At 41.6% G+C, this 24,595-nt stretch overlaps 1 protein-coding gene across 5 annotated transcripts in view; it reads right to left on the bottom strand.

The window, feature by feature from the left end:
- Nucleotides 1-24,595, bottom strand: part of IFT140 (intraflagellar transport 140) — an 83,382-nt gene that overhangs the window by 56,919 nt on the left and 1,868 nt on the right. For 3 of the 5 annotated variants that reach the window (XM_053991568.1, XM_053991567.1, XM_053991569.1), the window contains exons 2-10: nt 21,189-21,364; nt 19,863-20,084; nt 16,356-16,477; nt 15,553-15,695; nt 11,136-11,311; nt 9,324-9,407; nt 7,995-8,086; nt 6,779-6,885; nt 5,457-5,605 (exon numbers count right to left, since the gene is read on the bottom strand). In XM_053991568.1, coding sequence (XP_053847543.1) covers nt 5,457-5,605; nt 6,779-6,885; nt 7,995-8,086; nt 9,324-9,407; nt 11,136-11,311; nt 15,553-15,695; nt 16,356-16,477; nt 19,863-20,084; nt 21,189-21,335 — 1,242 coding nt within the window. In that variant the 5' untranslated portion in view covers nt 21,336-21,364. Of the gene's footprint in view, nt 1-5,456; nt 5,606-6,778; nt 6,886-7,994; nt 8,087-9,142; nt 9,199-9,323; nt 9,408-11,135; nt 11,312-15,552; nt 15,696-16,355; nt 16,478-19,862; nt 20,085-21,188; nt 21,365-24,595 lie in introns of those variants that run through there. The other 2 variants (XM_053991566.1, XM_053991570.1) reach the window with 2 other exon arrangements.

The raw sequence follows: 24,595 nt of genomic DNA, 5'->3' as shown, positions 1-24,595 counted from the left end.
CCCAAGAGAAGTAACATGGGAAAAGACAGAATAAATATTTTTATACATACGCAAAGTCCTACTACCTAAATACAAACTATAGGGAATGACTGGGAAATACGACAGATTCAAACTATTATGCTTTAAACCTGTATCCTGGTTTAAAAGACAAGTGTCTGTCAAGGAAGGCAGGAACCTTCCTCAAATGGAAAGATGGCCCCTCCCTCCAAATTATTATAACTTCAAAAATACAGGGCTTCCAGGAAAAAATATGGGAAAAGGAACAACAGTTCTTTACTAGAAAATATATATCTATAAAACAAAACAAGCAAAACCAACAAAAACCTTTAAGTTTTCATACCAGTCAAGCAATTTCCCCTTGGTTGTAGTTATGACCACAACCAGTGGGGGGGTGCCAATGGATGAGGCAGAGGGCCTGCAGTGGCTCCCCCATGGCTCCAGGGGACGCTCCAATGTGAGCCCTGAGCGTCCCCAGGGTTAATGGTGGCCTCAGGAAGACAACAAATGGGAAGCAATTCCTTTGAGAAAACCTAACCCCCAACATTATCCACCTCAAAATTTTTTTCCCATACCAACATGTTACATTGAATTTACACTTTTTAGCTATAGACATACATGCATTATCCTAATTATATACATATATACATGCAGATATGGATACAGGCACAATGTCATAGACAGTTCACCCCAAAACAAGGTCCCATTGAGGTATATGTTATGTTTCTTCATCTTTCTGCATCATCTACTAAGTGCAATCATGTCCCTCAGCAAAGACAACCTGACAAATGGCTTTGTCTTTGCTCCAGGCAGAATTTATCCAAATAGTCTTTCCTAACATACCTCTCATATGTACCACTGGAATCTTATTGCCATCTGTGGTAAACAGGGGTTCAGACTGGGCAGGGCCAGCTCACTTAGTGGAACCTATGTGTTAACTAACCCTGTAGCCTTTGCTCAATGCAGATCCCACTGCTTGAAGGTCCTACATCTCATTGTCTTCAATCTTGTTTTTAGTAGTCCATTGCACTGCTCAACTTCCCCAGCAGCTGGTGCATGGTAAGGAATGTGGTATGCCCACTAAATACCATGTTCTCTAGCCCAGGTGTTTAATAAGGCTGTTCTTGAAATGAGTCCCATTGTTGGACTCAATTCTCTCAGTGATACCATCCTTCCACAGGACTGCTTCTCAAGGCCCAAGATGGTGTTCTAGGCAGTAGTGTGAGGCACAGGGGAGGTCTCCAACCATCCAGTGGTGGCTTCTACCATTGTGACCATGTAGCTCTTGCCTTGGAAGGTTTGAGGCAGTGTGATGTAATCATTCTGCCTCCCCATACTTATACTGGACCACCACCTACCATACCATAGGGGCTTCACCTGCTTGGCCTGTTTGATTGCAGTGCATGTTCCACTATCATAGATTACCTGGGAGATACTGTCCACAGTTAGATCCATCTCTCAGCTTCATGTCTCCTTACAGGTGGCACCTCGGTTCTGACAGCCTGAGGCATCATGCGCTCATCGAGCTAGGAACGAGTCCAAATCTATCTGTGACACATCAATTTTTGCAGCCTGATTCACCTGTTCATTTTCGGTTCTCCTCATTAGCCCAACACTTGGGGACATGGGCATCCACATGACAGACTTTCACAGGTAGCTTCTCGACTCAAGTGGCAATGTCTTGCCATTCTTCAGCAGTCTAGATTGGCTTTCCGCTGCCAGTTGGCCTTTTCCCACCTTTCCAGCCACCCCCATGGATCATTTGCCACCACCCAAGTCAGTATAGAAGTAAATCTTTGGCCACTTCTCTTGTTCAGGGCCAACTGGATGGCTTTGAGTTGCACAAACTGGCTTGACCTACCTTCTCCTTTGGTTCCTTCTATAACTTGTCACATGGGGCTCCATTTGGCTGCTTTCCATTTTCAGTTCATTCTTACAATGTGACAGGAATCATTAGTGAAAAGAGAGTAGTATGTTTCTTAGTTGGCAGCTGATCGTACGGTGGAGTTTCCAAAGCTCACATCACCTGATCCTGCTCTTCATCTGTCAGAATAAAGTCCTCACCTTCAGGCCAATTTATAATTATTTCCAAGATCCTGGGGTGATCTGGGTTTCCAATACAGGCACGCTGTGTAATCAAGGCAATACACTTACTCCATGTAGCATTAGTGGCATGATGGGTAGAGGGAACCTTTCCTTTTAACATCCACCTCAGTCAGGGTACCAGGAGAAGTTGTGCCTCTGTACCAATCACCTCTGAGGCAGCCTGAACTCCTTCACAGGATCTCCTCTCTTGGGATGTAGCTGGCTTTGGACCCTCTGTAACTCTGGCTCCAGAAACCCAGTGGCTGGCCCAGGGTCTCACCAGACACCTTCTGCCAAAGGCTCCAGAACAAGCCATTGTCCCCGGCTGCAGAGTAAAGCACATTCTTCACCTCTGGTTCTGTCCTGACTGGGCCAAGGGCTACTGCATGAGCAGTTCCCTGCTTGATCTGGGCAAAGGCTTGTTGCTGTTCAGGGCCCCAGTGGAAATTGTTCTTCTTGCAGGTTACCAGGTAAAGAGGTCTCACAAACTGACTGCACCCTGGGATGTGAATTCTGCAGAAACCTGTGCCACCTAGGAAAGCTTGCGTTTCCTTCTTGCTGGTCAGCGGAGACATCGCTGCGATCTTGTTGATGACCTTGGTGGGTATCTGGCAACATCCATCATGCCACTTCACTCCTAGGAACTGGATCTCTCAAGCAGGTCCCCTGACCATAGTCTTTTGGATGACAAAACCAGCTCTCAGGAGAATCTGGATGATCTTTTCTCCTTTCTCAAAGAATTCTGCTGCCGTGTTCTCCCACATGATGATGTCATCAATGTATTGCAGATGTTCAGGAGTCTCATCCTTCTCCAGTGCAGCCTGGATCAGTCCATGGCAGATGGTGAGGCTGTGCTTCTACCCCTGGGGCAGTCGGTACCAGGAGTATTGCGCACCCCTCCAAGTGAAAGCAAACTGAGGCCTGCCCTCTGCTGCCAGAGGAATGAAGAAAAATGCATTAGCAATATCAATAGTGCCATACCACTTCGCTGCCTTGGACTCCAGCTCGTACTGGAGCTCCAGCATATCCAGCACAGCAACACTCAGTGATGGTGTAACTTCATTCAAGCCACGATAGTCCACTGTCAATCTCCATTCCCCATCAGAGCTGCACACAGGCCAAATGGAGCCAAAGGGCAAGCAGGCCTTGCTGAACACTCCTTGGCTCTCCAGCTCATGGATCATCTTCTGAATGGGGATCATAGCATCTTGATTTGTTTGGTAGTGCTGGTGATGCACTGTTGAGGTGGCAATCGGTACTTGCTGTTCTTCTACCTTCAAAAGTCCTAACCACAGAAGGATTTTCTGAGTCCAGGCAAGGTGTTTAGTTGCTTAGTTCTTTCTGTCTCCACAGCAGCAATTCCAAAAGCCCATCAATGTCCTCTTGGGTCTTTGAAGTATCTGTTCTTAAGGTAGTCAATGCCTAGAATACATGGGGCATCTGGGCAGTTACAATGGGGTGCTTCTGCCAGTCCTTCCCAGTCACGCTCACTTCAGCTTCCAACACCCTCAGCTCTTGAGAACCCCCTGTAACCTCAGAAATGGAGACTGTTTCTGACCCCACACATCCCAGTGGCATTAACATACATTGAGCACCAGTGTCAACTAAAGCCTTGTACTCTTGTGGGTTTGACATGCCAGGCCATCGGATCCACACAGTCCAGTAGACATGGTTGTCCCCTGGTGCCCCTACCCGGCTAGAGGCAGGACCCCTCTAATACTAGTTCTTGTGAACACATATGGAAGGTACCTTTCAGTGGCTCAGATACTTGCCCATGGGAAACTGGCACTGAACTAATCTCACTGACTTCCCTTTCCCTTTCTCCTTTAGTTCTTGTATTCAGGGTGCCAGGACGCAGGTAGGTTTCCTGTCCCACCAGCTCATGTCTTCTCCATGGTTGAGTAGGAAATATCATAAGTCTGCTTGTGAGGCATACCCGCTCTCTCTGTCTGGAGGGCATCTGGCACTGACTTCAAGGGCTCTGGTCGGCACTGGTGCCACAGGTAAACATATCTCCCTGAGTTTTTTATCATCCTTGAGACTCTCAACCAATGTCCCTACAGCAGAGATGTGGGTCTGCATCGGGCCTTGGACCCTATTCTTGTAATTCCTAAGTTTGCTTGCTACAGAGCCCATTGTTTCTTGGTTGTCCCTGAGATGCATGTTTGCCATTAAACTGGAGTATTCAGATGGCCCCTGATGTGCCGGACTCCACCACATTTGCACTATTTGCACTGTGCACCTGACCTCGTTAGGGTCATTCTCGTGTTGCACACATTATTTCCTATGTTTGTTACTGAAGCTTGTTAATAAAATACTTGGATTCTCCATTTTCACAGCACTTCTGTTTTAACTTTTTAAGTAGGACGGTGCTACAGGCCCTCACTTTATACCAACACAAAGCAAGCAAATGCCATTGCTTTTAAAATACTCCACTCTTATGAGAAAACAGATTAATAACAAATATAAAATTACTTTCTCTTGAAAGTCACCAGATACATTTGACTTTCTTTCCTTATAAAAAATAATGGGGATTGTTCTCACATATGAAGCACAGCAACAGAATGATGTAAAATATAACAGAAACACTCAAAAATTGAAAAAAAACCCTAATAATATGGTATAAAACCCAACAACCAAAGATGCTGGAGAACCTAAAGCACAAGCTTTGACTTTTAGCAGAATGCTGGTGGCAAAAAAAAAGCTGTTCATTAATATAAAACTTTTTAAATTTAAATTTATGATTGCTACACTCAGCATTTCTCTTCTGTGCATATCAAAATGCTATTAGGCATAGAATGACAGTGTTTAACTTCATTGTGACAAATTAAAATGTTCCAAATAAATAAAAACGCTGCATCCCAATGTTTAACAGACAATATGTTAAAATATATAGCATTCCTTTCTAGATGGCACATCTCAAAGAATATTTGGTTGTAAATATATATTTTTATTTTTACAACTACCAGTGAGATGAAACTTTACATTGAGAAAGTGACAAATAGAAAAAAAATTAATAAAATCATTCATTTAGTCATATTTTCTTGCCTTTTTAATATATTTAAGTAAAATTGACATTCCTGATAATCCTTTTTTTTTCCAGAAAATCATTTCAGGGAGCTGAATCCAAAGGTTTTGCCAGTGAGACATATGATGGAAAGACTTGCTACAAACAGGGAGTATTTCTGCCCGTTTCCATTTTAAAAGTTATTTGATTCTCAGGGGTTTTCCTCCTACATCTGAAGGAGGACCAGCCTCTGCTGGAACACATACCCATATGATAGAGATCATGTTCATCAGTTTCACAAAGATGGTCTATTCATCTAAGGTTTGTGCAGTCCACTAACATTCAAGGAGGCTCCTTCCTTTCTTACCTTTATCTGAGTGACATTTCCTTCAAGTTCTGTAGATGCCTGGAACTTCCACTTCTCCTTGCCCTCCAAAGTCCATGTGCTCTGATGAGATCCTGCTGCTTTCTTCCACATTGCTACTCTCCCCTTGCTAGTTCCAGCTGCCAAGATACCTGCCATTCACAAACATTTCAGGCATTTCATCTTGGACTTCAGAAAAACAAACCCACATTACACAATGTAACAGGCAGCAAACTCTGGTTCTTGGGTACTGAGAAGCCACTTTCCAGCAGCAGCATTTCTCTCCTCACTGCAAACCAACATCTTAGTCCTATACTGGAGAACTTTTCTGGAGAAACAATGGGAGAAGTTCCACATGGTAAGGTGCATCTTCTAAGCTACCAGATGAAGTGATTTTTTAAATGCATCAGACAATTACTTCATTTTAACCTCTTCTTAGAATATAGAACTATTGAATATCCTGAGCTGGAAGAGTCCCCAAGGGTCATCCAGTCCAGCTCCTGGCCCTGCACAGGACAGTCCCAGCAATCCCAACATATGTCTGAAAGTGTTGTCCAAACACTTTTTTACCTCTGGCAGCCTTGAGGTCATCTCCACTTCCCTGGGGAGCCCAACCAACCTCTGTAGGGAAGAACTTTTGATATATAGTCTAACCCTCCCCTGGCTGGACACAGCTATGAGCTATGGCTGATCCCTTGGGTCCTGTCACTGCTCATAAAAACCAGAGGTCGGATCTGCCTCATGCATGCGCCCCACAGTCTCCCCTTCTCTAGGATGAACAAACCAAATGACCTCAGCCATTTCTCCAATGGCTTGTGTTTATTTTTAAATAGCTAGTTTTGTTGTCACTTTGGGCAACCAACCACTGAAAACTATCACAGCAATTATCAGCTGTGCCTACACTAGCAAACAAGGTGGTGCCCAGGAGCCGGTCTGTAGAAAGGATCTGTTGTAAGGACCTGGCATACACATGATGCATGTCACTAAGCTCTATTTTGCATTAGCTGTAGTGCGGGCTTGTAGACTGAATGCCCAAAACATGTTGAAGTGCATTAGGTGTACTCCAGGGGTACTCGTGCCAAAGGGAATCCAGCTCATGCACCACGAGACAGCTCCACAGTGAGTCCAAGTGTAGTTGAGTACCAAATGATTTCCCTGCACCTTTCAAGGCATACTTCCGATCCACACTAAAATCTTCAACATCACATACTACCACTGAGATCCTCAGTCACATGACAAACATACTGAGATTATTACAGGGCATGGAAGGCTGAGGTTTGACAAGGTTTAGGACCAGAGATCACAGCTGCCATGTTATTTCTCACCTTTAGCACTGCAGTAAGATACACAGTTAATACATTCTCCCCCCTCAAAGCCAAATTGCATATCTAGAGAGAGCACATAGTTCTCATCTTGATCCAAATCCCAGAACCTAAGGCACACAAAACAAAAGTGTTAACAATCTTTTCTTTCCAGGTGTCTTGCCAAACACAGTCAACAGAATGCTGTACAAGGCATTAATTTACTATTTCCACAATAACTAGATCATTTAATTTTTAAAATTAAATTGTCGGAAACTGTCTCTGGAGTGTGAATTTCTTAATCTCCTTCCTTTTCCTTTGAGGTTTTAATCTGCAGCATGTTTAGGGATATTCTCCTATGAAGAAAAGTCAGAAGCAAGTTCAGCTTTAAAAAATATGAAAGAAGTGAGGGCTAGTTGTAGTTTTCTTCCTCCCTAATTATGCTTCCTCCTCAATTTCAAGAATATTCCTGGGTTAGTCAGTAGTCCTAAGGATTCCAGATTTATTTTCTAGAACTAAATTCTGCCATTAAGCTATTCCTTCTTGATACTTTGTCTTTATTGCATTCTCACAAAATGAATGAAAGTAGCAGACAGAGGCTCAATAAAGGGAAATACTGATATTAATGGAAATATTAATTCCCACCCTCCCAAAAGGTTAGAGGAATAGGTAGAGCAGGTCTTGGTAAAGACAAGGAAGACAAGATTGCAAAAAAGGTAAAACTACAGAACACATTAACATAACAGTATGGCAAAGCAACATACTTTGAATGATTAGAGAAAGAAGTAATTGAAATATTTGTCTTATATTACAGTAAAATAAACGTCCTGAAAAGTAAGCACTTTTTTTCTGGTTGCTGATGCCATGAGTATCCTAAGGATCAGAAAATAACATTGGCAAGAATGGCAAAGGGGCTGTATTTTCATGCAAAACCCCCAGCTGGGTTTATTTTCAGAAGAAACCAGTAACAGCACTCAAGGAAGGAACAGAGTAGGTAGCACTTCCTTGACAATATAAAATACCTAGAGAGAAAGCAAGCCATACCAAATCAGTTTCTGTCCTTGAGAAAAAAAAATTTCATTTCTCTACTTATTTTACTAACAAAATTAGAAAATGTTGGGAGTTTTTCATTATTGGTAAAAAACCCCAACCAACATTTCAGCAAAATACTCAGTTCATTGCAGACTGTACCTTTTAGCTGGCCCTTGTCAGGGGCAGACAGAACAACTTTCATTCTTACCTGATGACTGTCTCACCTAGTGCTGTAACAATCAGGCTGTGGTCTACCAGAATCATGTCTGCAGAATGACCAGTCTTCCCACTCAACTTCACCTGTTAACAATAAGCAAATAAATACATTTGCAGAAGAACAGAGGAGCATGCTGAAGGACACTAAGCATCTGCACTGCACATTTTGGCTAAAAAGTAAAAATATGAAAATAACTCTACCTATCTGTCAATTCAGACAGACATATTCAGACAGTGAATTCAGATGATTCCAACAATGATCACCATAAAATGCATCAAGACTGCAATGTATAAATTTAATAAAAGAAACTTTGTAGTGGGTTAATTAAGTAGATAAGGAGCAGTATTTTACTCTTGCATTAGAACGTCTCTTAGAATTTAATAAAGATTCCTTTAAGATGTGAAATTCCAGATCTTACTTCTAGTCAAACATAAGTAATGATCAATAAGAAGTCAACACCACTGTAATACACAGTGTCCAGTCTTTTTCTCTCTTGGATAAAAAGAAAAGAAACATCTTAGAAAAGTGAAGGTTTGAGAGCTACCCACAAGCAGCATTTTGTAATAGCACAGGGCAGGGTGTGAGACATTTTCTCTTTAATTTCCTCTTTTAATTTCTGAAGATCCTCAGTCTTTCCACTGAGGAGACATGGGCCCATAATGGGGTGGAGATAGTTTCTTCATACATCTAGGGTTTGGTAACCAAATAGTCCACATTTTGTTCTCCTTCCTTCCATGACATCACTCCCAATGAATTGGCATATGACACCAGCACACTCTGTAAGAATTTCCGCCATGTGTTTTGTGAACACTGGATGTTGTCTGGATTAGTAGGGAATTGCTCATTATTTGAAAATATAATCTCCCACACAGCTAATTCTCTCAGGTACCAGATACTTTGCTCCATAGTGTTCCACTTGTCTCAGTGCACTAAAAGGTCATCTTTCCAAGGAAACCTTTCCCTCACATTTGATAGGAGCTGCATCCAGAGGCTGAGAGTTTCTGGTCTTTTCCCAATCCCCTGGTCAATACTTGCATCCCAGGACATGGATCCCAGTTGCAAAGTGTCACTACCATCTAATTTCATATCGTGTACCACAATAGCCCAGCATCAGAGCACCCAGGTCACCGGGGACTCACCTGACTGGAGGCTGAAATCTTTTTGCATGTCTCACAGCTCACTCAGGAATAGGGTTTGGGTGACTATCTCTGGCCCTGCCCTTTCCTCCTGTTGTGAGGGCCCTGCTTCTTTTTCATCAGTCACTACAAGAACTGATTTGGTCTTGGATTTCTTCTTCTGAATACAGGCAACTGCTCTTACCACAGGTTGTTCTTGTGGATAAGCTGCAGTTTGAATGGACATGGTGCCTGTTGCTTTGCTTTCCTCCTCCTCCCTCTGAGGGTGCTGTATAGAAACAAGCAGTGTCCAATAAATAGTACCCAGGGTCCAGCACATTCCATAAATTCACACCTCTCTGGAACTGCCACAGCAATTCTCTTTCAAACACTTTATCAGGACCCTGTAGTTGTTCAGGGGTGAACTTCTGAACCAGGAGTAGAGTACTCTTTCAAAAGCTGGCCCATTTTCTCCCACATGCCACACCGCTAATGACTATCCATCCCAGGACATGTTTCTGGACAGCTTCCATAGAAATCTCTGTCCTAAATCTTAACATGGTGTACACTGGACAGAGGAAACCTAGTAGACATATCAATGATGGCATACTTCCCAGATCACTGTGAAACAGGTTGCTGTGGTGGATACATAGTGCATATACGGAGTATATGTAGGGTTAGGTATCACACCCACATGAACAGAGCAAGGAACACTAGAACCAGGGAGCTCTCTACCTAAAACACAAATACTTCGATCAAAGTTATCTCAATCCTCTTGAGCCTTATCTTGGGCACCAATTAAATGTGGTGGCTTAACACCAGCAAAAAATTAAATAAGCCATGGCCCTTCTCCTGCCCCTTCCAGTAAGGGAGGGATATGTGCAGAGACTATGGACTGAGATAATTTACTGAAAGCAAAAAGCAATGGAATAAGAAACACAAAGTAACAACAGCAATATGAGTTTTAAAAAATATCCAAAACCAGAAGGTGTTTCAGTCAAAAAAATTAGTTTTACGTGGCTGCTGAGACCAAAACCAAAATGGTGGATGCTCCCCATAGATTGCGTCCACATGACTTCCCCAGGCTCCCGCATGCTGTCGCAAACAAAAGCAGTATGGCAAGAAGCTTCCTGCCCCCCTCCCAGGCCAAGACAACGAACAACAACGGCAAACAGACCCTCCCGAAAGCTGGGTCATCCAAGATGGGTCACACTGCAGCCTTGCTGGGCTCAGTTCCACACAAGTGCCTGCACCATTGCTTCTACCACTCTGCCATACTGGGGGGTTGCTGCAACTTCCCTGAAATTCTGCTGCACTCCTTTTGGCCTCACTTAGGAATGGGCTTGGCTGGACAGGGCTCAGCTGGGCTCCCTTTGGCTGTACTGGGGGCATTCCCCATCCCCTGCCCACAGTCTCCCCAGTGGTGCTGCCATTCAGCACACGTCAGTTCTGTGTTCTGCTGCTTTCCTTTCAGCACCATATCCCACAGCTGCGTCTCAGAGAAAACGGAAGAGAGTGGCTGGCAGGGGCAGAAGATAGAGTCTGCAGGGCTGATGCCGACAACCTTTCCATGAGAGAGAGCTAGGCGGAATGGTGCCCACTTTTGGGTTGTGTGTGTTTTCTCCCTGAAAACAGTGATTATATAGGTGGTATAGAATAATTTAACTGCACCTACATGGTGCTAAGCACTGCCCACCTCTGCAACTAGGACAACTGGAATTTCCAATTTTTCTCAAATTCACTAAGAAACTGAAAGTAAGTGTAAAAGAATTAAGATAGAGTCAAGATAAAAGAACTATGAAAAAACAGGAAGACAAGATGAAAACCATCTTTCCAAGTTCAGTAACACATCATTCTATTCCACTTTTAGATAAGCTATTTTTGCTTCCTCATCAACATATCATCTGAGAAACAAATATGAGAGTTGATTCATTTGAAAAGAAAATAGAGATAATCAAAAACCAAAAAACTTATAAAGAATAAATATTGCAACTTTACCCTGTAGTATGACTCTTACCTTCATGAGCTCTTCTGCTTCTCCCTCAGGATAAACTGCATGTAAGGACAACTGCAGAGTCTCTGTTATTACAAGTAAAACATCTCTTTCCTCTAGCAACAGGAGCTTTTGGACCAGACTATCCATAGACAATACCTGCCTTGACCTCCCTTTCTCATTCACATAGTGCACAGAACCTGTAGAACAAATAAACAAGGTGCAGATTATAGTTTACAGCTTTTAGCTACAAAAGCCAAAATTGATGATTTCTACCTTAATAAAACATTCCTCAAGTGCTGAAAATGTAAAATTAACAAAAATTCTTTCATTTTCTAGTTCATCTCCAGATAGAGAGTACAATAGCTGACCAGAGCAATAAACCAAAGCATATTTTTCCTCATTTAGAAAATCCAAAGGGAAATACTTTAAATAATTTTAAACTGCAAGTAAACTTTCTGTATGAATGATAGCTTCTGAAATCTTCAGTCTTAGAAAAAAAATCTGTGAAAGAAGAATGGCAGCTAAGAATTGGTTCAATTTACAGCAGAGTTTAGATGAGAGAAAACTGTGAACATGAAGTTCTTCATTGTTTAGGAAACATTGCACCATACACCAAATTCAGCTTTAATCCATAATTTGACTGGCAAATGGGACAGTGTTTATCTAAAAACACTGACATCGGTAACTAATGCATCTATCAACATTTTAAAAGCCATTATATTGTCATTAAGTTGTACTACTCTATCATCACATAATCATTAAGGTTGGAAAAGACCTCCAAAATCATCAAGTCCAACCTTTGATCAAGTAGCACCATACCTAATAACCATCTAATGAAGTGTCACATCTAGTTATTTTTGAACACTTCCTGGGATGATGCCTCCACTGCCCTGGGCAGCCCATTCCAATGCTTAACAATCCTTCCTGTGAAGAAATTCCTTCCTCCAGTCTGCCCTCCCTTGGCACAACTTGAGGCTGTTTCCCCTTCTCCAGTTCCTTGCTCCCTGGGAGCAGAGCCCAAACCCCCACCTGCCTGCAGCCTCCTGCCAGGAGTTGTGCAGAGCCAGAAGGTCCCCCCAGAGCCTCCTTTTCTCCAGGCAGAGCCCTGCCAGCTCCCTCAGCTGCTCCCCTTCAGGCTTGTGCTCCAGACCCTATCCCAGCTCTGTTCCTTTCTCTGGACACACTCTAGCCCCTTAAGGTCTTTCTTCTTGTGAGAGGCCCAGAATCAAGGTGCCTCAACATCATCCAGCACAGGGGATGCTCTCTGTGCTGGGCCTGTGGCCACACTATAGCTGATCCAAGCCAGGTGCCATTGACCTTCCTGCACCTCGACTCAGGTTCAGCTGCTGACACCGGTACCCCCAGGGCCTTTCCTGCTGGGCACTTTCCAGCCACTCTTCCCCAAGCCTGGAGCACTCCATAGGGTTGTTGTCACACAAGTGCAGCACATGGCATTTTGCCTTATTGAATCTCATACAATTGGCCTTGGCCCATTGCACGGGTTTGGGCAGCGAAACCCCCAACAAGCAGTAGAGATGTTTGCAAGTGGTACTACAAAAATCACCCAAACCAATGTCATCAAAATCTGACAGATCTCAAACCACATCCACATAATTTCTTAGCAAATCACAGTATTATATAAGGGCGACATTTTACACCACAAATCAAAAAACCTATTAAATTAAATAGCATCTTCCCCCAAAAGCTTAAGCAGAAAACACAAGTGTATAAGAATAAACATTAAGAACCCACACCAAAATGTAAGAGATATGATCTGATTAAAAAGAATGTTTAAATTTCCAAAACTCTTGCAAATATATTACCATCCCCCACATTCCAGCTATATAAAAAAGAATTCCAAGTCCTGTCCCACTGTTTTATTTTCTCCCTGCAATAAAACCCTGCATAGATATCCTCATCTTCTTAAATCACAGGACAATTTGGTTTTGAAAGGACTTTTAAAACAAATGTCTTTTTAACCCTCTTTCCACAGGCAGGGACACCACCCACTACCCCAGGTTGCTCCAAGGCCTGTCCAACCTGGCCTTGAACACTTCCAGAGATCCAGGGGCAGCCACAGCTGCTCTGGGCACCCTGTGCCAGGGCCTCCCCACCCTCCCAGGGAACAATTCCTCCCCAATATCCCATCTAACCATGTCCTCTGGCAGTGGGAAGCCATTTCCTTGTCCTGTCCCTCCAGGCCCTTGTCCAAAGTCCCTCTCCAGCTCTCCTGGAGCCCCCTTAGGCACTGGAAGGGGCTCTACGGTCTCCCTGGAGCCTTCTCTTCTCCAGGTGAACACTCCCAGCTCTCCCAGCCTGGCTCCAAAGCAGAGGGGCTCCAGTCCATGAAGCATCTCCATAGCCTCCTCTGGACTCATTCCAACAGCTCCATGTCATTCCTGTGTTGAGAGCCCCAGAGCTGGAGGCAACTCTGCAGGTGGGGTCTCACCTGAGTGGGGCTGAGGTGCAAAATTCCCTCCCTCCCCTGCTGCCCATACTGTGGGATCAGCTCAGCACACAGGGAATTTCTGGGTGCCAGCGCAGACAGCTGGGGCATGTCCAGCTCTCACTCACCAGCACCCCCAAGTCCTGCTCAGGACATTTCGGAGTTATGGCAGATCACTACTAATTATGAACTGAGTCTAAAATACATATGCTCAAACCAACTCAAACAATGAGGCTGCTCACTAGGAACAGTCAGACAGCATCATTTGATTGAAATTTGAGAAGTATGACAAGGAGGCTGTCTTGGGGTGACTTTATTATATTGTACCCCTACCATCTGCTTTATGCCCAGACAGGTTCTGTAACTTTAAGCTAGGTCCTAGAGAGGGGGAGAAGCCAGGGGAATTCTTTCGGCAGTTTGTGTTCAAACACAGATTCTCTCCCCGGTCTTTCTCAGGAGAGAGGAGAGTTAGATCCTTTTGCTTGTAGCTAGCTTCTTTTCATTAGGTGAGGCAAGAGGTCTTTCCCGGGACTGTGGCTTCTTCTTCTTGAACTGTTCAGCTTTGCTCCAATCCAAAAAACCAGACCATCACCGGGAGCCCCACGCCGCAGCCCAGTGGGGGGAGGCTGCAGGGACACCCGGCTCCGGACCTCGGGAGAAGCCAAGAAGGACTAAAATACACCAGCTTTCACCGCAGTGAGAAGGTTTTAGTATCTAACATTATTCATTCTTCCTCCCGTGCCTGTGTGCACTCTGTGTGTTAAATAAACAGGTTTTTCCCTTTTCTCTAAGAAATTCCTTTCGTCTGATGGAAGGAGGGTGTGCCGCAAACCTGCCTTTTTTTCAGAGGAGACGCCCCTTTCAGGACATTTCCTCCTAACTTGTCTCAAACCAAGACAGAGGCCCAAGCCAAGGACAGCACCCGCAGAACAGGCAGCCTGTCCCTAGATGGGGCTCTGCACCATCAAAACAGCGGCTTTGAAGGTGAGGATGGAATGCGCACAGCTTCTCAAAGCTTCTCCCCTTGTATCTTAATGAAGATACAACCACCCTGGGCCCATTATCCATTTAAATGGTACCTTTCTAGTAAAGAGGCTTGTATTCTCCCATTGAAAGAAAGTACACTGCAAACCAACCACCCAGCTGGCCCATGCCACTCCTGCAAGCTGTTCTAGTGGAAACAAGGGGTGTCAATTTTGGTACAACACTGAATCAAATTGTAATGGAGCTGCAGAACCAGCATAACTGAAACGTTCTCAGAACAGTTAACACTTGAATCAACAGTTAATACTTGAATCACCTATCAGAAACACCCATTATGCAACTTCTCACACACATTCTGGCTCCAGTTCAGAGAGCAAATTACAGAGAGATAGCATCACAAAAAAAATGGGGTGGGAAGAAAGTTAGCTTAGAGCAAACTAGTACTCAGAAGACTAAAAGGGATAGGAAAAGACAGGGAAGAGTAAAAGGCAAGGAAGAGGAAAATGCAGAGAAGAAACTATATTAGGCAGCAAACTAACAAAACAGATTCTCAGATTTTTTTTTGTTCCGTAAGACTGAAGCATCATTTCAAAGCATGAGAAAAAAGTGAAAATTGAAAATTTAAGACATATGTTTTAGCAGAATTTGCCTATTTATAGAAAAAAGAACCCACAACACATGCATTATTTTGAAGCTTTGAACAAAAGCTAATTTTATCTAGACTTGTGTGTTAGAGATTGTTTTCTTCATACTCACTTCTTCAGGAATCTAACTAACCCAGTACCTCTGGTGACCTTGTGAACAAGACCACCCTGAAGATAAGATTTCAGTAGTTTTATTCATTTCTTACCAAACATTCTACAACTCCTATAGAATACTCTACCCTATTGAATATATGAATATACCCCAAGTGTCAGATATATGAAAACAAGACTATCATGCACTGAGCTATTTTGAAGCTCTAAGGAAACAACTTCCCAGCTAAATGGAAAATGGTTTTTCTCTTACCATCTGTCAAAGTGATAAAGAAGGAGACTCCTTCCCGGAGTGTCGTTTTCAGAGGCAATCGTATTCCAGCTTTCTTCCAGTTAAACATATCCAAGGCTTTCTCATCACCACTCACAGCTGCTTTTGCCAGCTGTACAAAGTCCCTGAAAAGAGAGATACTTCATTCCCAATTCTTTTCATAACTGTAATTTCAGTCTCAAAGAATGGATGAGCAGTTAATAAAGCATATTGTATAAAGAGAACAAAGATGTTTCATACACTGATTGAAAAAAGGGTAAACTCAAAAAGATACAAAGCAAAATTTCAATGTTACTTTTCATTTGCATTGTTTCACCTTTTTTTTTTTTAAACATATCACTATTTTTTCAGAGATGTGAAACAGAAAAGCCCAGACAAGGAAAACTCTTTTTTTTCACTACAGCTGCTTCCTATTTCTTGCTTGGACAGGAAAGAAATAATAATGTTTAAGAACTGACTTTCAATTTAATTATTTTTTACAATAATATAATGATAATTGTGTTTCGAGTGTGTTTATGGCTTTCCACAATCAGCAATATTTGTTAATTAGAAGAACTAAGACAGAAGAGTCAACAGCAATGGACAGAAGATGTGGAGAAGAGAATGAAGACCAGTTACTGCACACAGGACACAGAGCCAGCTACCAGAGTGGGAGAAGAGCTTGGAAATATAGGGCAGTTAGGACAAGAACATTTTTAAATATATTTTAAAATAGTTCATTTGTGGGTAGGACTTTCTTTCTGTGGAACAAGACAAAGCAGAGCTCTGATGGGGCCAATACTCACTCGCTAGGAGGGGGTGGCCAAAAGACACAGTGCCACAAGCACTTCCCATACTCCTGTTTAACCAGGGCAGGACCCTGTACTCTGCCCCGATGGTCCATTTTCCACAGAAACAAGACACCGTGCTAGAAAAAGACAAGTTAATTCATTACCCTTTGCACACAGATGAGAATTCAGACTCAAGCTAATCACTGCACATACAAATAAATGTTTTATTGACAGAGCAACACCCCTCCTTGTGTTTAGTTGACACATACAATTACTCCCACTTAAAACTAAGCCACAGAGAACCAAAGCTATCTTTAATATTATATTATTTGCTCCCTTAAAATCAAATTATCTAAAAAAAGCTTGTTAGTCCTATCCTTTTTAGTTACATCACACTCCCAGAGCAATTAAATGGAATAGTCTTGGTTTTCTTCTACAAGTAGCATATGTAAATATTTGTTTTAATAACGCCCTTTCCACATTTTTTCTTGCAAGTAGTCAGATAGCTTATTTTTTAGCAATTGAAATAAAGGATAGCAGAGCATATGCATCCCTCAGTAAGTGCATGTAATACTGATGTAGATGAGCATGGGTATATGATTAGACATGTAGAGTCACAGGATGCAGAAAGACTATGGGCAGAATTCTTTAATTTCTGGAGCTTTCCTCCTCTTTCAGAGCAGACATTCAAGAACTTACTTTTACAAAAATCAAGAACTTACTTTTAGAAAAATAATCTAGTAACTAGAGAAATCATAGATGCTAAGGAAAGGAAGTCTGTTCAGCTAATTAACTCAACAGTGCTCAATACAGGCCAGCCCTCGAGCCTGGCACAGGCACTGACATAACTCACACCCTGCAGTGCCAGCTCAGGAACAACAAACCCCTGGTGACTGGAAAGAATGGAGACAAATTCCAACAAACTGACTTACACTACATCCTCACAGCTGGAATGCTAAGACAATTATTTATTGTTGTTGTTATGCTAGTGCTTATGAAACCAAATTGCATTAAGGAACCTTCCATGTAAGCACTACATGAAAAAAACCCAGTAACAATTTTCAATATCAAGTTCAATCTCATTTTATTTCATTAAGATAGATAAAAATAAAGTGGCATTAGAATTTGCTCTATTTTTATTTATTGTTTTCAGTGAAGTATCATCCTTTTCCTAGAAGTGAAAGACTGGTAGCAGCGGTCACTTATTCTTCACAATTCTAACTAGAAGCCACACAAGATGCAGCCAAGGCCTTCCAAAGTAACATTTCCTTTTTTTTTTTCCCTAAGATTCAAAATTCTAACTTCTTTTCAACAGTAAGATGGCAATAGTTGTACCATCCAAAACAATTTATTAAGTGCAATGTGTCTTGCAGCTTAAAGAATGCCACTCAGCTGTGTAACTGTGATATTGCTGTACTCCTGTCCCAAGAGGACACTTGCAGTTCATAAAAAGTTTGCTAGTTACCTCTGAAAATCACAGGATCCTATGGACTTGTTGGTTCCTCCTCTCACTCTTTCATCAGCTTTATATGCCACCAATTTCCAAGGATCCCAACTAAAACCACCTGCATTATTTATAAGCTGGAGGAAAAGCCTGCAGCTTTCTAAAGCTGCTGACCTTCATTCCATCTCCTTCTAGATATTCCAGCCTGTATCCAGATAACCTACTTGCAATCTCAGTTCTCTTGTTCTCAGTTTGGAACACATGAGATTGGAAAAAAGAAAAGGCTCACAACCTCTCCTAAGTCTCACTGGAAAGGATGCAGAACTCATCTGTTTTCAAATGATATTTTTAAAGGACACAGGACACTGACCTTATCATCTATCTAAATGTCCTTTCAAAATGGAGATATTCTCTAATTCTATCCTGTAACTTCCCAATACTTTTTAAAAACTCAAAGATTTAGTTACTTGGTATGAAAGCAATTTGCCTTACAAATTTGCTTTCATTATAGAAAGCACCTAGATCCTCTGTGTGATCAAAACGTGGAAATCATCCGTGTTATTTTTACTTAAAACAAATTACGAGCTTCTGATTTTCACAGTATCCTATTCCAGCTTTATGAAGTTATTTTCAAATAATTTTCTTGCATTTCAAGATGTATGATGACAGAAATCCTACTGAAGATAGAATCATAGAATATGCTCAGTTGGAAGTGACTCACACAGATCATCAAGCCCAACTCCTGGCCCCACACAGACAACCCAACAATCCCACCCTGTGCCTGAGTGCTTGTCCAAAGGCTCCTGGAGCTCTGGAACCCTTGCAGCTCTGAGCATTCCCTGGGGAGCCTTTCCAGTGTCCAACCACCCTCTGGGTGAAACAGAAACCAAATCAGGATCCAAATATTTATCTTCTTTCTAAAGAATTTCCTCTAATATGAGCAGAACGTGATCCTGGCAGCACTCACGAATGGAAGTTGCTTAAATATAAACCCTCATGGGAAAAATATTAAAAATAAACTTATAAACGATTGGAAAATATGTAGGAAATTAAGTATATCTGTGATGCACCTCAGACCATAGCATAGTGACACTGGTTTGAAATCAATTTGAAAAGTATTTTGTTCATAAATGTAAGCTCTGTCTATATCAATGTGTTGTCTCATTATGATTAATGCCTCAGCTACACTGAGATGAGTCCATCTTTTGCCTGGGCAGAACTTCCTCTTTTCTAATAAAGATGATAAATTCTCTTTTTACTCAATTTTGAATTTCTGCATTTCTGTCAAATGCAGCAGAACTTTATAAACAATGAATTAAAATATTTTTTTCCTCCGAATAAGAATTCTGACATATAGGTAAGAGCAGAACTGAAATTCTTGGGCAAGCTCAAGTTTGTATCAGGGAAAATACAGGAAAAAAAAATCTTTTTTTTCTTCATTGGTTGACTCGGGAACTGGCAAAATCAGAATCTTCTATGAATACTTAATCCTGAATATTCAATAGCTACTTTCTCACTTCACTGTGTAAAAGGGTAACCAGCTCATCAAGAAATAGAGTGTCACATTTCCCAATACAATCAATTTGACATAATTTTAATGCATTAATAAAACCAGAAAAAGAGATTAGCATGGGTTTCCTGTGAGCACTGCTCTGCACTCAGTATGGATGAATATGTTGTAGCTGGAATTTGTTTCTCAACAGCTAGGCTTTATTCTTGAGTCTGCCATAAAATTTGTGCATGGACAGGAGCAAAAAAATTCAAATTGTCTATACCTCAATTACTCCATCCATGAAATATCATTTAAGCTCAACACTCACTGAGATCCAACACATTTCTATTTAAAGAAAAATTATAGAACAGCAATTCTTTAATTGTAGAATAATATTGTAGCAAAAATTAAAACACTAAGATTTGATTTTATTCCCTAACAGTTTTAATTTGTACCTACGGAAAGGAAATTTCTCTCCCACACAACTCTCCCTTCCCCATGGATCTCCATTCCATGATCCTTTCCTATTTTAGAGCTTCCAAGACTGTGTTCCACATCAAACCCACAAGGCATTTCAGCTACTCACCCCATCCCCAGACACAAGGCAGGTACCACTTGTACTCCAGCTCAGGACTGTGATTTTGGCACTGTGATTTGAGGGTACAGTGTGCTGCTCCTTGTCTTGTTTGTTCAGTATCAGAACTCCTCCTGTCTCCCATCCTGATGCCAGAATGGGTCTAGAAGGGTGCCAGGCAAGTAATGTGACCTGAAAGCTTCTCTCAACATGGGAATCAGGCACATGTTCTCCCTGAAAACAGAAATCAGTGTGAGCTCAGTCCAGTGGAAACTTAGCAGCCAAATCTTCCAATTCACAGCCCAGTCAATATCAAACTTACTCTCCCATATAAAGGATATAAGAAGGCTTCAAGCACATTTCAAAGTAAAAAGAAATTCTAGCTATTCAAAAAGAACAAAGCACATCACTAAGGACATAGAATAATCTAATGCTTCAACAACTCTTAAAGGCAGATCCTCCTTTAGGCACGGTTCGCAAGAATATTTCATGTTAATCATTTAACCTCTCTAAGTATTTATTTTTCCATTTGTTAAACTTGGATAACAATTTTTCAGGATACACTTTGAAAAGTACACATTTTATAGGCTATTGTATTAAGAGACTTAGCTGTTTCAGTAAGTCTGCAGCTTAGCACCTTTTAGTGCTACTTCCCTAAAAATTATGCAAACTAAAGTCTTACACAAGGCTCTCACATAAAAGTTAGAGGATGCAGAAGAAATATCTGTCTACAGGCAGAAAATCAGTTCAGTCTTGAGGTGGTGGAATGATTTGTTCAATTTCCATTTCTTAGTATGTTCTATTCACTTAAGAGTTAAAAAGAAGCAGCAGCAGTAGCACGTGTTCATGTACATACAAGCCTGAAATTCTCACAAGCAAAAAGCAAATCAGTAACCATTACAAACAAGACTTAAAGACTGTAAACATCAAATTTCAAAGGAAATACCAATTTAATTTATGAAGATCTTTTTAAAAATACATATAATGAGTGGCTGAAGAATCTGTCATGCTCTGTATAGCACAGGACATAGACAATAATTAAAACCCAGAGAGATTTCAGGAGGATAAGTAAGCCTGCAAAAATAGATGTGTAGTTTTAAATTAGGACAATGATAAAGGTTGCTGAGAGAAGCTGTGTGACTTCTCACACATCTCACATCTCTGGAAGTTTTCAAGGCCAGGTTGGATGGGGCTTGGAGCAACCTGGTCTATGGAAGATGTCCCTGCGCATGGCAAGTGGTTGGGACTAGATGATCCTAAAGGTCCCTTCCAAGCCAAAACATCCTGTGATTCTGTGACTCTGTATCGAGAGCAAAAGCAAAGTTGCTGATTTTTCACCTGATCCAGGTAGATATCCACACAGCCCCCAGCTGCTGTGCTGATGGAAGCAACTGCCAGGAGTGGATGAAGTGGGTGCCATGCTATATGGGAAGGGGAGGCAACAGAATCAGGAGCAGCTGTTCGATGATCCACGTACACAGCCATAAAAATAGGAGCTGTCTCAGACTGTACACCTGTACAAGGAATACAAACATCTCTATCAGGTTTGCTTATGCAGATAATACATATACACTACATAAATGCTATATTATATTGAATTTATGTACCATATATAATGACATATATATGGGTTAAAACATAGGGGAGAAAATGAAACTACAGCATTATCTTGTTGCACATACTACACAGACATGAGAATGTCAGAGTGGCATTTAAAAAAAATGGAGAAACACTGAACCTCATACTCTGTAGATTCACAGTATGCATAGGCCGGTACCAGTCTCTTACCAGTGGCTTGTGCTGGCCTGCTTCAAAGGACTCTGAAGTAACTCAGTATTTACAGAAAGCTACTTCCAGTACTTCATATCCAAAGATGTTAATGTACAGATTGAACTCTTTTATGTTGTTAAGTCTCATGTCTGGGCTTTCAAAGTAAGTTTCAACAGTTGTCACCACTGTGGGGCTTGTACTGTTGAAATCACACTATCTGCTATTTACATTGGAACTGCTACCAACATTTGAATGAAAAAAGTGCTGATGTTGCACAGAAAAGAACATGAGAACAAAACTCTTCAGTGTTGTGAGTCAGAAATAACCTGTAATAATTTATACACAGAAATGGTCTTTGGATTTGTGTCATGGGATCCAGTCAGGTCAGTTTCAAAAGAAAAACAGCTGGAGCAAAATACCTCAAATTCCTAGCAAATAATCAGAGTCATAGAGTTCAGTGGGTCAACTGGTCCAACCTCCCTGCTCAAGCAGGGTCTTCCCAGAGCACATAGCATAGGATTGTGTCCAGACAATTCTGGATATCCCTAATGAAGGAGACTTCACATCCTCTCTGAGGCAGCCTATTCAGTGCTCAATCACTCACACAGTAAAGAAGTTCTTCCTCATATTTAGATGAAATTTCCTGTGTTCCAGTTTCTGCCCATTGCCTCTAGTGCCATTGCTGAGCCCCATGGAACACAGCCTGGTCCATTCTCCTGAGCTTTTCCTGCAGACACTGACAGACAGGGATGAGGTCCCCTCTCGGCTGTCTCTTCTCAAGGCTCAATAGGCCCAGCTTCCAGAACTGGACACAGTGCTCCAGATGTGCCTCACCAGGGCTGAACAGAGGGGCAGGATCCCCTCCCCAACCCACTGATGACAATGCCTTTCCTCACACACCCCAGCATCGACCATCTTGGCCCCAGGGCACACAGCCGGTCAAGGACAGCTGATGCCCCCCAGGTCCTTCTTCACAGGGAAGCTGTCTAGCAGGGCAGCCCCCAACCTGGACTGGTGCATGGGATTACTCCTCCTCAGGTACAGAACCCTGACAAGACCCAGTGAAAAACAAAACAAAACCCCCAAGAAAACAAGACAAACAAACATACACACAAATAAGCCCCCAAGCATGAAACATTTAAAAGACTTCTGTGACATTTAAGGGGAAGAGATGTTTTCTTCTGCACAGGTAAACCATGAGTTCAGAACCCACAGGCACACACATGCACAGCAGTGAGACTTGCCTAAGCCACCAGCATGTAATGGGCATCAACAGACTATTAAGGTCTCTTTTCTTTATATCTTCTGTCAGCGCCTAAAATAACTAATTTGCTGGGCACTTAATTTAGAAAGGTAAGTTGGGAGTTCTGTATCTTGCCTCTGAGACACATACAAGGAACAGCATCAACTACTGGATATGAGACCAGACAAGAGCAGTCAGACTAAGGACAAACCATTTCATCTTCCAAAAAGATCCACTCACTTTTATCTGCACAATCCTTCAAAATCCTCAGCACTCCCAAAGTAGCATTGCATGGGTTCGACTCAGAAAAAACCCCAACAAACCATTCAAATGAAATTTGGAGTGTTTTTCATCTTGATTTCATGTATTTTAAACATTTTCTTGCATCTTCAGTACTGTTCCAGAATTCTGTGCCCATACTACTACTTTACTTCTTATTTTAGCTGTTTCATTTTCCTCTAAGAGAGGAAGGATTTTGTCCATATTTGACTACAAGCTTTAGATGGGCTCAAAATTTGAAGAAATAAAGAATTTCACTTCAGATTAAAATAAAAATGTAAGATGCCTAAATGAAAACAAAGCTACATTTCACATGAAATAACAGTTTTATCACACAAGCCATACAGCTGTAATATCTTCTCTATAGCCACCATTTTCTATTTCAGTTGTTCTTTGCATCTGTAGTCATAGATATTACCTATTATTAGATATTACTTATTATTATTCAGATATTTCGGTCCCCTTCAATTACAGAAATAAGTTTATCACGTTTCCAAATTGCATCTCTTGTTCAACTCACTAATTTAACTTTTGGAATTAATAGACAGCAAGAAAAAATTTTCAACCAAAACTGTGTATATTTAAAATAGCAGACTGTCACTGAAACAAGATTCAGTGATACTGTCACGTAAATTATGGACAACCCCAAATATAAAATACTCTTCACCATCACTATAACTACACAGAATTGTGCAGCAGACTGCTACACACAAATAAATAAATGGCTTACATAAGTGGATTACTCAGTGGTGTAAAAATAATTGAACCAATATTCAATTGCTACAGATCTTGCTGTGATCTTGGGAATTCATTACTCACATGATTCATGCTAGCTCATGTATTTACACTGTAGCTTTGACAGCTGCCTCTTTAAAAAAAGTCTTCAAAGAAAGACAAGAAAACCAAGAAACACTGCCTCTACAAACTATTCTGGCACTGCATGTTCTATTTTTCCAAGATTTCAAAAAAATAAAATTTCTGAAAGAGTTAACCATTTTATGTTTTGGAATAGAACATGACCAAGTCCCCATACTTGATCTCAAAGATCAAATTAGATACATCTGACAGACACTTTTGAAACAGACCACAGGCAATTCTTAAAAATGGTTAGATCGTATGGAATCGCAGCATGATTTGGGTTAGAAGGGACCTTAAGCTCATCCAGTTCCACCCCCTGCCATGGGCAGAGACTCCTCCCACTATCCCAGGTTGCTCCAAACCCTGTCCAACCTGGCCTTGGACACTTCCAGGGATCCAGGGGCAGCCACAGCTTCTCTGGGCAACCTGCGTCAGCACCTCAACACCCTCACAATAAAACTTTTCATTATGCCTAAACTAAAGCTAACACGTGCCAGTTTAAACCATTAGCCCTTCATCCTGTCAGTACAAGCCCCAGTAAGAAGTCTATCTCCATATTTCTTACAAGATCCCATAAAGTTCTTTTTAAGACAAC

This window comes from Vidua macroura, chromosome 16 (genome assembly GCF_024509145.1).
Source record: "Vidua macroura isolate BioBank_ID:100142 chromosome 16, ASM2450914v1, whole genome shotgun sequence".
In the NCBI taxonomy this organism is placed as follows: Eukaryota; Metazoa; Chordata; class Aves; order Passeriformes; family Viduidae; genus Vidua; species Vidua macroura.
This window is presented reverse-complemented; position numbering and strand designations above follow the sequence as displayed.